Genomic DNA, 15,848 nt, shown 5'->3' with positions numbered 1-15,848 from the left:
TTTCTTTGTAGCCTATTCATTGCCATAGGTTTATTATTTATACCCAAATTTTGAGTACAACGTGGTGCGAATCTCCCAAAAATAGTGTATTTAAATAACATTTATTATTTAAATAAAAGGGGAAGGGCTGTATTTCAGTGGCAGACAACATGCTTTGTGTACATAAGGCAAGGGTTCAGTTCCCATCACCTGCAGTTTTTAAAAAAGGATCCAGTAACAGGAGAGAACAATTTCTGCCAGAAACTATGCAGAGCAGTTCCTGATCAGAAAGGACAATATTGGGGTTGATGGATCTGGCATAGGTCAGTTTCCTATGATTTAAAAGAAATGACAGTTATATAAAATCCAAATAGACTGCCCTAGACTGTGTATTCACTATACAGATTTAACCTACCCAAATCTTAAAGCTATATAAGTATCTAGCATTACTTCATTAAAATCTACTGAGGTTTATAATGGGAATATTATTAGATGACTACATGGTTTAGTTGAATATATATTCTTTGGCTGGATTCTAGGTTCTCTTATCAATATCAAACTCTACTGGTGATGTGTTGGTATCGAGCAATCACAGTGTTCACTGTGGTTTTAAACTGCATTGTGTTCTCATCTCTTTCTGTGGAAGATAATGTCCCTTTAGAATGTTTCCAAGCTAATATGAAGATATTCCTCACTGGGATGTATTAGCAGTCACAGTAGAGTAAGACTGCTTATGCTTTTTGTATGCTATATAGAAGCTACTGAAATAGCAAGGAATGTATTCTGGAATTTATTGAAAATAAGTACACCAGCCTTGATTAGCATAGAAAAGTGACAATTGGGTAATAACATTAGCTGGTCCTAATAAAGGTATCTGCTGAATGCATATAAAGAGCTGTAAACTCCTGGTTCTATTTAATGTTTCATGAATAGTATTCTTATTACCGTACAGTGGTACCTCAGGTTAAGTACTTAATTCGTTCCGGAGGCCCGTACTTAACCTGAAACTGTTCTTAACCTGAAGCACCACTTTAGCTAATGGGGCCTCCTGCTGCTTCCGCGCCGCCGGAGCACGATTTCTGTTCTCATCCTGAAGCAATGTTCTTAACCTGAAGCACTATTTCTGGGTTAGCGGAGTCTGTAACCTGAAGCGTATGTAACCTGAGGTACCACTGTATTATGAAGCAACATGTGACCCTAATCAGATGAAGGATGGCCTATAAATTTTGGAATCAAATGAAAACAAAAATGTCACAAGCATGATCCCATGTTCCCCAGAGTCTTATTCAGTCTGGATATGAACCAATCTATTTAAAAAAATAGCAAGAAAAAACTAATATTATGTAACTAAAATTAATCTCCAGCTTTGTTAATGTATCTAAGTACTTCCTGATGGGAGCAAACCCTTTATCTCAGTAACTCATTATGAAACTTGCATTATTATTTTTTACTTGGCAAGATGTAATCCAGGAATTCCCCAACCATTTTAGGGAGGCACATTTGGAAAATGAAAGCTGTTGTGGGCCCCACAAAATGCCCATTTCAATAAAAATAAAAATTAGTGATGTTCAGATGTACCTCTGAAATACACCATATGAAACCTCCTGCCGTAATAACAGAGATAAAAACCAGGCAACCCCCATTGTCCTACTAAACCAACAATCCTCAATTAAAAAGAGATGCAGGCAGGGGGCCTTGGTGGGAGACCCTAGATCTAGCCTGTTATAGCTGCCACTGTATAGCACCTGGGAATAAACTCTATTGAACTCAAACAGACTTCCTTCTGAGTAGACTTGTATAGGATTTCTTTGATAAGTCTTCATAGCTCCTGCTGCAGACTGTGTGAAACTTTCATCCTGCACACACACACACACACACACACACACACACACACACCCGACCACCTTTTTGTTGGTTTGTTTTGTGTGCTTGCTTAACATCCAGCCAGAAAAACAGTTCTGCTACTATATTGTGAGAGTTGTTTCTTTGGGGTTTTCTTCTAATAAACCAGTATGGCTACCTTAACTTTTTGGTTACTAACTTGGGCAGATTTCATCTGAAAGACCATGCAACAATAAATAATTATTCAAGTTGAAGGGTTCAGGTAGCAGGCAAAGAAGAAAAAGATCTATAATGCTGCACAGTTGTTAGAAGTCCCTTTAGGCTACAAGCTTTTCCAGGAGAGGTGAATTTTATAAAGTCAGTATTCGCTTATTTTCAGCCATTGCTGTTGTGTCGTGCTTAAGCCCACCCTCCAGAAACAAACCCACAACACATCTCCTATAATGGTATCCTATTCATCAATGTTTTCATACTGCATCCTTTGAAAGGCAGTGCAGTGAGCTGCTATTGAAAGATACTTTTTAAAAAATCCTATATCACTCTGTAGGGAATTGTATATTTAGGGCAGGCTGCCAGACTGTAAGAAACACAAAAGAACAGGCATGGGTTAGTGACTAAACTTCAGTCAAATGCTCCCAACATATGAACTCATATAACCGCCACACTTTGAAGTATTGCTATTATTTTATAGACTTATATCCTTCCTGTCAAGGGAGGCTACCTATGCAGTAGCAAAATACAATAAAAATGCAAATGGAAAAAAGTTCCAAACATTGGCATTAAAATAACAGAAGCAGGAAAATGTGTTAAAAGACACATCCATAAAATAATTCAAATGCAGATGGAACTTAAGCATCTGCTAGAGAATCCAGTTGGCAGAAGAATGAAGTTGCTTCAGTAGCAGTTGTTGCTGTAAGTCTCTGTGGCCCCAGAAGATAAGGGGTAGAGTTGTCTCATGGCTACAGGAAGTTATGATTGCCTTTTTCTGCACATAGCAGACCCTTCACATGACAGTAGGCTGTCCATCAGCTGCTTGTTATTTTAACATTTATCACCAGGATCATGCCATTATGACAGTCTGGTGACTTGAGATTATGGCACATGCAGAAGCTGTGGGCAAGGTTTGAGATGAATGGGTTGGTCAGTTGCCCTCTGCCCCCAAGTAATCCTGAAGCGTTTGCATCAGGCTATTTGCATACGAGGAATAAAATACTGCTATTTATATTGAGATTTCTCAAAAGGACTTCACAGTCACATAACATTACCTTAGTGACCCTACCTTAAGATATGCTAGTATATTTACGTCCACATTGCAGATCATGGTCTGAGATAGAGAAATAGTATTTTGCTCATGGCTACTAACAGAATCAGTGGCTTAGTGGAAATTTGAACCAAGGATGGTTTTTTTCACAGCTAATGTTCTTGCTAGCAATCAGTGTGCCAACTGCTTGATGTTTTATGTTCATGTTTTCATCCATGATTATTGAAGTACCTCACAGAAATGCACGCAAATGCTGCTTTGAAGTCAGAAGTGTTTCATACAACTGCCACGAACTCTATGGCAGTCCTAAGCGTGAGGTGCATTGTTAAACTGTGTGTTGCTTCTAGGTACTGCACAGTTGCTCAGATCTCAGCCAAGTAATCCGAATGCTTTCCATTTGCTTCTCTTTGCAGCGGCTGTGATTCTGAGTAATCTATGTTTATTACTCATCTTTCTGTCGTCCATTAGAATATGAATTTCATGAAGCTGTGGCTGAAGTGCGATAGACTGGCCGTTGTTCAGTGAACGGAGCAATTAAAAATGAAAGAAAACCCCCTTCAAGTACTTGCAAAGCCATTTTTTCCCTGAGAGCTATTTGGGTCTCCTTTTAATGAGACGCGCTCTGACTCACTGCTGAGAATGTTGTAGATTGCATTGTGCTCTGGACCTGAATAAGTAACTTTTTGCATTCAGTTGGTATTAAGACGCAACTGCAACCAACTTCTCTTTATGCTTTAGAAAAAAAACTGCACCTCTGCATTTCTTTCCCCTACAACAGAACTTTCCAAACTGTGTGTCACGACATGTTAGTGTGTAGGTTTGTCATGTGAATGCTCCCCAAGCTCCTCCTGGGTCTGGAAAGGGGCTAGTTTAACCTTGGGTTTGCTAGTAAAACTGAACTACTGTGTCGCAGTATGTTTAAAAAGTGTGTCACCAACATGAAAGTTTAGAAAGCTTGGCCCTACAGAAACCCCATATGAAAGTTGATGGAACTTCAGATATGATATTTGCATGTTTGTAAGCAAAAGGTACTGTACAGTATCCATTTATTGGAACTTTGAATTTCCAGCATAATAATTAAACAACACTTCTGATTGTTTTCCAGCCTAGTTGATTCATGGGAAAGTGATATGGGAGTACATTCTCTAACATTTCCATCAAAAACCTGCTTGGAATTGCTGCTGATACTGTCTCAGAGTAATGCTTCGCTGCCACCTTCCCTTCGCTGGATGAATTCTTTCCAGGTAAAGAAATGATGGCCTTTCCCATAATGTACCTAACGTTAAGAAGAGTATAGAATCCAGACCATTGTCCAAAACCATAGGTTAGCAAACCTGAATATCAAACTGCAGTTTGATCCTTGTTTGGTAATCTGGTTTGTTAAATAATTATGGTTTGTGCAACCCCTAGTTTCGCTTATATGGATGAAGTAAAAAACTGGTTTGTTACAAGGGCATCTATGCAAAAAAACAAACCCAAAACTATATCCATTTACTGATTGTGAGTTTATGGAATCATTTATCTGATTTGAGATTAATGTGTTTACTGTTCCAAGCATAGATAACGTCTCCCTATTCTATTGGGCATTAAGAAGCTATGTGGTTATAATCAGTTTTGGTGCCTATATTGATGTGTCTGCAAAACGGGGCCTCTTCTGGCCTTATCTGGATATAGTGTTTTCTCCTGTGACTGAGTGTGAGCCATGTCCCTCCTGCTATCTCCTGCTATATTGCTTGTTTCCAGTTAATACAACAGAAAGCGGCATCATGATGAGTCAGACCATTGATCCCTGTATCCCAGTATTGTTTACAGTGACCAGCAATGGCTCCTCAGGGTTCTGAGAGGACATTTCCACCCCTACCTGGATATGCCAAGGATTGATCCTGGATTCTTACATGTGGAAAGCAGATGCTCTACTGCTGAGTTGTAGCCCTTGCCCTTAACTGCAGTCTTCAGCTAGTTTCTTGTTTTTACTTTGTTCACAGCCCTGGGCTTTTTGTGTGTGGGGGGGGGGGGAAGCTGCCATATTTTGGCGATGCTGTTGAAAGTGGCTGGGATCCAAATGGTGCAACCTCTGTAAAGTTAATTCCTGAAACAGCAGGACCCCCCCCCGTCATGATGTTTTTTGAGGCATCCTTAAACTTCAAAAACAGCTGGATCTTTTCTTTCTTTCTTAAAAACATTTCCAAGTCACCCTCTACCATTATGTATACTAGGGAAGCAATCAGTCTCCTGAGTAAACTTGTACATTAAGTTCAAACCAGTACAATTGTATCTTGGAAGTCGAATGGAATCCATTCCGGAAGTCCGTTCGACTTCCAAAGCATTTGACTTACAAATCACAGAAGGTACTGCAGCCAATCAGAAGCCCCGTTGGACATTCGGCTTCCAAAAGAACGTTCGAAAACCGGAACAGTCACTTCCGGGTTTGCGACGTTCAGGAGCTAAAACGTTCGAGAACTAGGCTATTTGAAAACCAAGGTACGACTGTATTTGCAGCTCAGCCGCTACCATCCGTTCACTTAGTAGCACCTTCATTTGTCTACTCCTTGTTTCCTTTTTTCCTCAAGCTTACTTTTCCATCTCCTTCCATTGTTCCTGGTTTTCAGACCTGATTCCTGCTATGCTACCTACTTTGTATCTTTCCTTCAGCGTATCTCTTGACTCAGTGCTCTTTAGTGTCCCTTTTCAAGTTCTCAGCCTGCCCCTCAAAGTCATTTGCTTCCCTAAGGAAGTTGCAATCTCAAATTGGCCTTTTTGCACAGTAAAGGACTGCAGAAATATTATGATGCTCTTGTTTCCTGAGTACTTAGAATGTTCACAAACATTCTATGCCACCGAATCTGCTCAGCCAGTTGATGTCAGAGCCTTCAGTACCACAGGTTCAGTACCATAGAAATTTCTAATGAGGAAAGAAATCCAAGATCCACTATTTGAGAAATCCAGTCTTAAGTTCCAGCCCCAGTAAAGACTACTGCTTGACAAGAAGCAGAAATATCTCTCTCTCTCTCTCTCTCTCTCTCTCTCTCACACACACACACACACACACACACACACCCCTAGGTTATAACCTTCAGTGTGGAGTATTTATTTAAGTTTTTATGCTCCATCCTTCCTCCAGATAAGAGCACAGGGTGACTTACAAAACAACATATAATATAAACAGAAATATAAAATATTTCATTTAACAAGATTTATGTACTGTTATACCAACAAAAAAAACTCAAAACAGATTACACCAAACAATATAACATACTCATTGAAAATACTCATAAAATCAAAGTATTAAAAGCAAGTCAACACAAAATTGTATCAAAATAAAAATACAAACCAGCCAGCGATTTTAAAACACATATGCATCTTAAAATTGCATGTTAAAATAAAACAGAATAAAACCATGCATTCATTATGAAAATAGTGTAATAATAAGCCAAAACCCCAATGAGGGTCAACATCATCAATTTGCCTTTCTTGATCACTCTCTTTCCAACGTGGTGTTAAACATCACAAGTCGTGATCCTCAGTGTGCTCTGCCATGATTAGCCTCTTTTACTTCACTGGGTCATGGGTGTGCAAAGTGCTTACCAACTTCAGTGTTTATCTTCATATGACTGGGTATTCTATTATACTAGTAGAGAAATACCCTTTGTGTTGATGTGGAGGTTGCATGTGTGGAGGCTGGGTTTGTAAGATCTGAGGAGACTTTTCCCAAATGCCCCCACCCCAGTGACAAGGACGGTGGCATCTGGCAAAGAGGGCCTTCTCAGAGATGGTGATTTTCTTTGGAACATTCTTCCCCAAGAAGTTAGGGTGGAACCAGCACTGGTGTCTCAGGTGCTAGGCTGAAACGTATTTATTCAACAGGTTTTTAGCAGTTAATTCATTGTGTCAATGCTGGCTATTACTCTTTACTTTCTCTTGTTTTAATCTACCTCAGTTTTCTGTTTCAAGAAAAAAATATTTTTACAACCTTTATTGTTCTATTTTACTATCTTACGTTGTGAGTCACTTTGAAAACTGGGAAAGTAGAAAAGCAGCGTATAAATTCATGAAACTCTATATAGTGCTACCTCTAGATACGCACTCCTCTAGCTGCGTACCTTTCAGGATGCGAACGTGGCAAACCCGGAAGTAGTTTTCCGTGTTTCACCGTGCACGCATGTGCAGAAGCAGTGCTCCGGTTGTGAATTCTTTGGGATGCGGCTGGACTTCTGGAATGGATCCCGTTCGCAACGGAGGTACCACTGTATTTATGTGTCTTTAAAAGTAAAATCCAGTACACCACACTTAGGATTAAACACTCTGGCAACAACATGGCTTGCTATAATCTAATATATAAAGTGAAAGTTGACCTTTGGATTACATTGGCTTCATATTTGTCGCTTGACTGAGCTTATGCACATGTAAGTTCTGAGCCTTGCTAGCTTTAAAGAGTGACAAAAATAGTTTTTAGAACATGATCTCCTCCTCTTCTCTCTCTCTCCCCAACCCCCAGTTTCAGGCACCCATAAAACAAAACTATGGTCTACTTAATTCCACCAATCCTTGTTTTACTTCGCAACCTTCAGAATGGATGTCTGGTGGATGTTAAAGCAAAATACTTGCTTTTCCACAACAGCAGCGCTGAGAGAAATGTGGTAAATGGCATAATGTATCATCATAAAGATTCAGTATCTTAAGAAGTTGTTTGGCTTGGGTTTTGTTTCTGTTACTTCCTGTGTTCCTAGAGATAAGAAGAGCCAAGATAATGTTAGCAAATCACCAGCAGAGATTGCTTGTACCTTGGAAGTGCGTCTCTCTGTAATCACTTTTGTACCAGAAGCTCAGTTTTGTGCCAGAAGCTCAATTCTCTTGAACCATTACCTTACACTGAACAGCTTATTAAATGTATAAGGGGCTGGTTAATAGAACTTGTAGGTTTCTGTTCATTTTGTCTGCTTTGAACAGAATAGTGATTTATAACTTTTAAAAAATTAATAGTGGTGATGGATAGTGGTGGTATTTAACCTGTAACTGGGAGGAAGAACTATCCAGTTGTAAAGTACCAGAATTTATTTATTTTTTAAACCCCACTATGTGCAGAGAGTTTTGGGTGGCTAGTTTTAACAGGACTTTGCTCACTACCCTGTTTTTCCAAACGTACTTAATATATTCAGTAAGGAAGACAGCCAGTGGCATCAAGTTAGGTTTGGACGTGGGTCCTGTGTCACAAGTCACATAAGTTGAAAGTGATCCCATGAGTGTGGAAGCCAGCATTTCAGAAGGAAAAGAAGGGCCCTCAGTAATCAGCATTGTCATTTCTGACAGAACTGATCACCAGTTTGGTGGGGGAGAAGAAGAGTCCAGTCATCTTCTCCTATAACCACTCAAAAGGTGAACAATATTCACAGAAATAACTTGCCCTGATTGTTGGTTCAGTGGAGATTTGGGAAGATTTATTGTATGCACAAAATACTTCAGATTGGGGCCAGTGCTTCAAGCATATGCAGACAGCACTTCTGTCGTTACTAGGATTTACATTAAGGGTGCTTTGAGGTGAGTGAATAGGGATGCCAAGGCTAGCTTGAACTGGAGAGAAGAAGAAGAAGAGGAGGAGGAGTTTGGATTTGATATCCCGCCTTTCACTCCCTTTTTTTTTAAGGAGTCTCAAAGCGGCTAACATTCTCCTTTCCCTTCCTCCCCCACAACAAACACTCTGTGAGGTGAGTGAGGCTGAGAGACTTCAGAGAAGTGTGACTGGCCCAAGGTCACCCAGCAGCTGCATGTGGAGGAGCGGAGATGCGAACCCGGTTCCCCAGATTACGAGACTACCGCTCTTAACCACTACACCACACTGGCTCTCTACAAAAAAGTGCTGTGACATGAGAAATTGTTTTATGCAATTTTCAGCTCTCAGAGTAAAATGTTTTAAAGGAATAATGTGCACATTAGTAATTATCCATCACTTGCTTTTAAGCAGGGCTGGCTAACATATGACCCACTAGAAGTTGCTGAACCACAGCTTTAATCCACCGTGGCTGTTGGCCGTGCTGGGATTGATGGAAGTCCTAGATCAGCAACATCTGGGGAGACACAGGCCAACCAGCCCTGATCAAATTAAACAAAGTAGACACTGTAATAAAATGTATCTGATGTACAGGGATGCAATCTTATTGAGCTCTGGCTTGTTTTCATAGCTGGGCAAATACTGTTGAAGATGCTTGGTATTTCAAAAGAGGGGGCATGACCTAATTGGAAAGTTACATTCAGCATATGAAAATCCTTTACTTTATCACCAGACTTGCTCAGCGTCCCATTCAAATGATGATCATCTGGTGGTAGGAAAACCAAGTGGCGCTGACATTCATTCAGAGAGGAAATGTACAAAATTACCGGGGCTCGCAGCCCATTACAAGATGTGGTTGTGAAACAGAAAAGCAATTTGGATGTGATGAAGTGTACTAGAGTGGAGAAGAGAAGTTATTAAGCTTGTCTTGTATTTGCCAATTGAAGTGTGAGAGGTGTTTTTGAGTGTGTTGCGGCCTTCCCTTCAAGAGGCCTTCAGCCAAATCCATAGTAGTTGTCTGCACTCTGAAATCAAAGCCCTTCATTTCATCATATTGATAGTGGTGATTGTGTCACGTTCCAATCAAGCTATCCTTTTTTAAGCTAATTATCCCCTGATAATGGGCTGATTAGGCCCAGAGACATAATGACATAAAGCATCCATAGGATTAAGTGTGCTCACTATAGAGAAGAGAGAGGTCTCACCACCTTGCTAGAAGTACGTTGGCAGGTTCTGTGGGGCTATATTGAGTGCAGTAGCTGAGCAGGCCCCACCACAACTGCCTTAGGCTTTCAAATGGAATAAAGGGGCAGAATTGCAGCTCCAAAGTTGCCATGGACTCTTGGTTCTGAGTAACCACTTGCCCAATCAGAATTCATTTGGAGGAGGCACTGCTGTTGCTGCATCTTGTTTTGTTAAGCTATGAAACTATTCTGTCCTATCTTTTGGTCCTCAAAAGGGCATCCCCGTTCAGTAAGCTTGGAAGAGCATCAATTTTGCAACAGAATTATTAGGTTACTAGGTGCAGCTATTTTCCTTCAAATTCTAAACTTTTCAGTGTGGAGCTCAAACTGTATATTTCATACCATTTTGGAAAACCACTGTCATTTAGTGTGGACTGTACTGACCTTGATAGATAGACCTGTGGTCTGACTCGGGATACGGCAGCTTACTATCTGCCCCACCACCTCCACATGTGCAAGTGAAAAAGCACTATGGACAGTGGTTTAGGGTGTGAAAACGATCAGAGGGGAAAGGATTAATCAGCTTTTCTTGCTGTGCGTTTTTTAAAAATGCAGAAGAATAAGAAAAACCCAGAACTCTGTAACATGTAGTTTGAGTCCTACGAATAGCTAGTACATGCTTTTGTTTCTTCTCATCTTCCTCTAGCTGGTTTTCCAGAGTGACACATTGCCATTTGCAGTTCTTCTATTTGAAGGATTGTGGAGTTATCTTCTCAAGGAGGTTTCTCATAATGTGACACATGGTAATACGCCAGACAGATAAAGGAATGCTGTAACTTCTGTTTTAAGTTCACCTTTTTTAAAAAAGAAATGCTCAGATCGGTTGTTGGCATTTCTTCTTCCTATATGGAAAAGAGAAGCCTGGAGAAATAATATGGTCCCCTTTTCTGTTTAAATTTGTGAAATAATGTACTTTGAAAGTTTTGGTAAAGAGTCCTGCTGAACAGGCTAAAAAAAAACCCCGAAACGCTGCTGTTTCAAGTAATTTTTTATAGCCGTGGTTAGTAAATGCACTTTCAGCTGTATTTCCCCCCAGCAAAGTGGTAGCTACTGACACCTTCAATTAATTGCAGGTGTCTGCTTCTTCTTGGGTGCCCTGGGGATATATCTCATTAGGAAATGTATCTCTTATTCTAAAGAATTATAGTTAGCATCCTCTTTAGAATTATCAGTTTAAGAAATATGTTTTTATCTGAGTTCTCAATCCTTTTGTATGCATAAAAATCATCTTTGAAGTTCATGTTTTGCAACTCTAAAAAAAGAAGTTCAGAGTCAGGCTTGACTCTCATTGCGTGTCTGGCTCTTTAGACCAGCTATTCTCAACTGGGGGCCCCCAGGATATTCCAAGGGGGGCAAAGGTAAAAATTGTGTAAATGGGGGGGGGCACAGCACGAGACTAGGGGGCCACAGAGGGAAGCGAGAAGTGAAGAAAACAGAGCCGTGACCAAGAAAAGAAAACAGAATATCTAAAAAGTTTCTACAGCTTTGGGATAAAGCAAAATTGTTTTTCATGTCATTTCCTACTTCATATTCGGTAGAATCAGGTTTCAGTCGTGTGAATTATTTACTCAGCCTAACGCGGAATTGCCGTAACTGAATGGACAGAGGTGGTCTTCAGTTATCCCTCACAGCAATAGAACCGGATATAAAAAAGCTTGTTTCTGGTCATCAAGCACAAGTGTCACATTGACCGAGAAATACAAAGTATAATTTTTTAGGTAATTGTATTTTGTATTAATTATAAGTAAAACATGTTCTGTTTACAGAACAAAACATTTGTCTGTAACAAGACAAAGAAAGGTAGCATAAATAGCTACCTTTCTACCGGTAGGACGGTGGGGGCACGGTCAATAAAAGGTTGAGAAACAACACTGCTTTAGACTGTCTGCAACATTTAATGCCATTAAAATTAAGACAGCTTTTCCTGGCTTTGCACATTTTAGGAATAGACGTGTTGTGGTTTTAACCAAAAATTCCTGATGCTTTAATTATAGTCACCCTTCCATTTCTCTATACTGTACTTTATTAGAACGCCCCTTGTCTTCAACTGTCTACTCTGTTATCTTGGGCCTCAGGTCTGTGCTGGTCTTGTCATTTGATTTCCTTTTAAACTGGAAATTACAGAGTTTGGACTTGGGGCCCTTATGAATGCCAGACATGTGAGCTGTAGCTTCTTCCTGTAACTCCTACCTGGAACACCACAGCAGACTGTGATTGTTCCCATTTCTCACTTTTAGGTACTCCAGGGGGCAGTAGGTGGTCGCATGAAGTTTATTGTTAACAGCCTTTGAGTAAAGGCATTAAACTTCCAGACTTCTCAAGACTGGCTAGTGAAGACTAGCCTCTGATGGCTTTCTTTAAAAGAAATAAAAATGAATTAGGAACTATAGTAGCTGGTTAGAGCAGGTTCTTTTTCATCTTTCCTTTTGATTATACTTCAAACAGTGTTAGTGATTTAAAGCCTTCAGATGCTATGAAAAGGAATGAGATGCTTATAGTTCAGTTCTTGATTACACTGTGAAGTTATTATGATGGTGCAATATTTTATGCTTGGCTAAGTATAGATTTTGAATAAAAGAATTTAATTACACTGAATAAATACTGGAGAAAGTTCTCCAGTTACATTTCATTAATGGTTCATGCTTCTAGCAATGAACTAATTTAATTTCATTCCTGCTGCTAAAGGTCTGTGTGTGTGTTTGTGTATCCCCTCCCAATGTTTTTATTGAAAATGTAAATCTGTTAGAACATAAATGCAAACAAAATGATACATATCTAACTACTTGTACATACTTTATGCTTTGCGCTTCTTGGTGCTGTTGGGTGTAATAGTGTATAGCAAACTTATAATTGCATTTCTATCAACTGTAAATGCATAAATTTGTTATATAATTTACCCACCAATATTTACAATTCTCTCAATAGTTACTGAGCTTCTACTTAGGTTACTTCTAATTGCCCTAAAAGCTGACCCATGATATACCGTAATTAGTGAGTTTTTCCTCTCCCTTAATTAGTTATCTTCTTGTATTAACTAAATTCTTTAGAGGTTCTAACTAAATAGGAAGAAATTGTATTTTACAATCCCATTGATGTCAAGTCTACAGCAGGGGAGGAGAAAATCAATTTTTATTCTCTATCTGAACTTAGTATTTATTTGTAAAAACAAATTGCATGGAAATATTTCCAAGTAAACATGCTGTTGTTACACAGACACCCAGCCTGCTTCTGTTTTGTATGGGGAGGGGAAGTAAAAAAGGGTTCTGGTATCATTTCCACCGAGTCTGCATTGTGTTTTCCAGTTCCCTGCATAGTGCATATTGTGAGAGTGAAAATACAGTGGTACCTCATGTTGCGTAACCTCCAGCTTACGGAATCTTTGAGTTACGGCCACTGCAAACCTGGAAGTGGATTTGCCGCTCGCGCGTGCGTGCACAGAAGCGGTCCTCCGGTTACAAAATTTTTGGGATGCAGCCAGGCCTCTGGAACGGATCCCATTCATAATTGGAGGTACCACTGTAGTAGATTGGAAGAAGCTATACATGAAGGTGCTTGCAGCCTATTTTTTCTTTCCCCTCCCCTTCTGCGAGAGAAATTGGGGCTATATGAGAAGAAAAAGGAAAGAGTCGATTGCCATGATGGTAGAATGGACCACTGCCGGATTAAATCCTGTGGAGGCCTCTAGGCAGTTGAAATCTCAGGGCTCTCCTCACAAATTATATCATATTATTTTGATCTGTTGTCATGAGGTCCCTAAAAAGTGTAGGGCCCATAGGCTGGTGCCTATTCTGCCTATTTGGTAACCTGGCACTGGAATGGACTATACTATTTTATACTAAAGAACCTCCTGCCCACAGGCCAAATGTAGCCCACCAGAAACTTTCTAGGCCACACTCCTCACCATCTGTTCCCTAGCTGTTGGGCCAGTGATGGAGCAAAGCCTATCCACTTTGTACTGGCCACTGATAATGTGAAACCACAGCCAGTATGGAAGTAGATCAAGTTCATGAAGCAGGAACAAAGCACTCTGCTTCTCCAACCCAATCCGCTGTTGCTTCCATGCTGTGAGAAAAGGGAGTCTTATATGCAGTGTAGAAGTAAAGTGTGGTAAAATGTGTGCTGAGTTGCAGTCCGGTATTTGTGTGTGTCTCTCCAACCCGGTATATAGATTGTGTGGGTGAATCCTATAACAGGTGGCGAGAGCAGTGTTGTTTGTATGTATGGTGGTTGTGGCAGAAATGGGATCAGAAAAGTATTTAAAAACCAACACACAATGTCTTGCTTTAATAAATGAGAACAATTTATCCCTAAAAGCTGCTCTTCCCCCCTAGTTTTTTTGGAAATATTTTGTGTGACCTACTTGAGCAAACATGAAAAATGGTTTTTCTATCCTTTTGTGACAGGACAAGCTTAAGGATGAGTTCCAAAGTCTCTTGGCGTAGGTAGCTGTAATAGAATGAGTATTAATTAATCTTTGACTGCTAATGCCTCACCTCTTCAGCATCTATATTTGTCTTCCCAACTCTTGCTAATTATAGGTAGTTTTTAAAGGGCAGCATTTCCCAAGGCTAATGCAGGATAAGTTCAAGAGGTCTTTTCAGTTTTACACACTAGAAGCACAGAAACTTACACATTTCTTGCCATAAGAGTTTCAAGAGTGATCACCATAAAACAGCAACCAGCTAAATTGCATCCATGGTGTGAACAATACCAACATTCAAATATCTAGGTGTATAAAAAAGTATTAACCTGATGCTGAAAATACGTGAGACTTGAAGTCAGGTGTGCTTCACTGGGTAGAGTGTTCTGAAAGCAGAGTGCTACTGCAGAAAAGGTCCTTACTAAAGAATCTGTATATTTTAGATTTGGAAGGTCATAATATTTTTTGGCTGACATGCTTATTTGTGGTATGAAAAGGCAAACCATATAATTGGGAAAAAATTGTATAGAATATGGGATAAATATAAAAACCTATTGGAGACTAAAACACCACTTTGGTTTTTATGTTTGGAAGCCATAGCAGTGAAAAAGAAAAATACGATGGAAAGCTGGACGACTTACAGAAATTTGCTAAGAGAGGAGGGTGGAGAATTTAAATTAAAAGAGTTTAAGAATTTATCAGGGATGTTAACAACATGGTTACAATAGCATCATTTGAATGAAGTATTTAAAAAGGATACGAAGTGGATGTTTGAGGAACAACTATCACAACTAGAGAGAGACCTGTTAAACTGTAATGTTGAAGTGATATGTAAAACGTATAAGATGTTATTGGAATGGGAGACAAAGGACTAACAAGTGAAATATTCAGTGATAGATATTGGTCATAACATAGAAATGGAAGCATAGGAACAATTATGGAATATGGATATAAAATTTACAGCATGTTATGGTTTAAGAGAAAATTATATGAAAATGTTATATAGATGATACCCAACACCTAGTAGATTGGCAAAAATGTATAAATCAAAATTGAATAAGTGTTGGAAATGTAAAGAGAAAGGAGGTATCTTTTCCATATGTGGTGGTCTTGCAATAAGGTTAAAGCTTGCTGGGAAATGATATATAATGAATTGAAAAAGATGCTTAAGATTCATAAAAAAAACCCCAGAAGCCTTTATCTTAGGAATGATGGAATCAGAACTACCTAAATAGAAATTTATTTATGTATGTGCCCATAGCTGCAAAAATATTACTTGCCCAAAAATGGAAGGAAGAAGAGGTCCCAGTGACATAAGAATGGTTACTGAAACTAATGGAGTATGCTATGCAGAAATGGCAAAACTTACCGGAAGAATAAAAAATCAAGATAACGTTTTTAGAAAGGAAAAGAAATGGTTTTATTGAGTACAAATAAACTGTAAGCAGATCAAGATATTGGCAGGATTGTTATATATTTTTGAAACTGCAGGTTTTTATATGATATATATATGAGAATAGATGAATAAAATAAGACAATTTAGAGTATGAAGGAGAG

The 15,848-nt window shown here is 39.3% G+C and overlaps 1 protein-coding gene and 1 long non-coding RNA gene across 6 annotated transcripts in view; one reads left to right on the top strand and one right to left on the bottom strand.

The window, feature by feature from the left end:
• LOC308473333 overlaps nucleotides 1-15,848 on the bottom strand; it is a 62,235-nt gene that overhangs the window by 8,211 nt on the left and 38,176 nt on the right. The window contains exons 5-7 of one of the 4 annotated variants that reach the window (XR_013984040.1): nucleotides 14,232-14,317; nucleotides 7,688-7,805; nucleotides 7,183-7,326 (exon numbers count right to left, since the gene is read on the bottom strand). The exons of 1 other annotated variant lie outside the window; for it this stretch is intronic. This is a non-coding gene — a long non-coding RNA (uncharacterized lncRNA). The remainder of the gene's footprint in view (nucleotides 1-7,182; nucleotides 7,327-7,687; nucleotides 7,806-14,231; nucleotides 14,318-15,848) is intronic. 2 more of the 4 variants (XR_013984041.1, XR_013984042.1) reach the window with 2 other exon arrangements.
• The window catches only part of UBE3D (ubiquitin protein ligase E3D), a 50,893-nt gene that overhangs the window by 26,218 nt on the left and 8,827 nt on the right, over nucleotides 1-15,848 (top strand). The window contains exon 9 of one of the 2 annotated variants that reach the window (XM_080998737.1): nucleotides 4,188-4,326. The exons of the other annotated variant lie outside the window; for it this stretch is intronic. Coding sequence (XP_080854863.1) covers nucleotides 4,188-4,326 — 139 coding nt within the window. The remainder of the gene's footprint in view (nucleotides 1-4,187; nucleotides 4,327-15,848) is intronic. 2 annotated transcript variants of the gene reach the window in all.

Source organism: Podarcis pityusensis, assembly GCF_964106645.2.
Source record: "Podarcis pityusensis genome assembly, chromosome: 3".
NCBI lineage: Eukaryota > Metazoa > Chordata > Lepidosauria > Squamata > Lacertidae > Podarcis > Podarcis pityusensis.
Note: the sequence above shows the minus strand (reverse complement) of the source record. Positions and strands in the feature narration are given on the sequence as shown.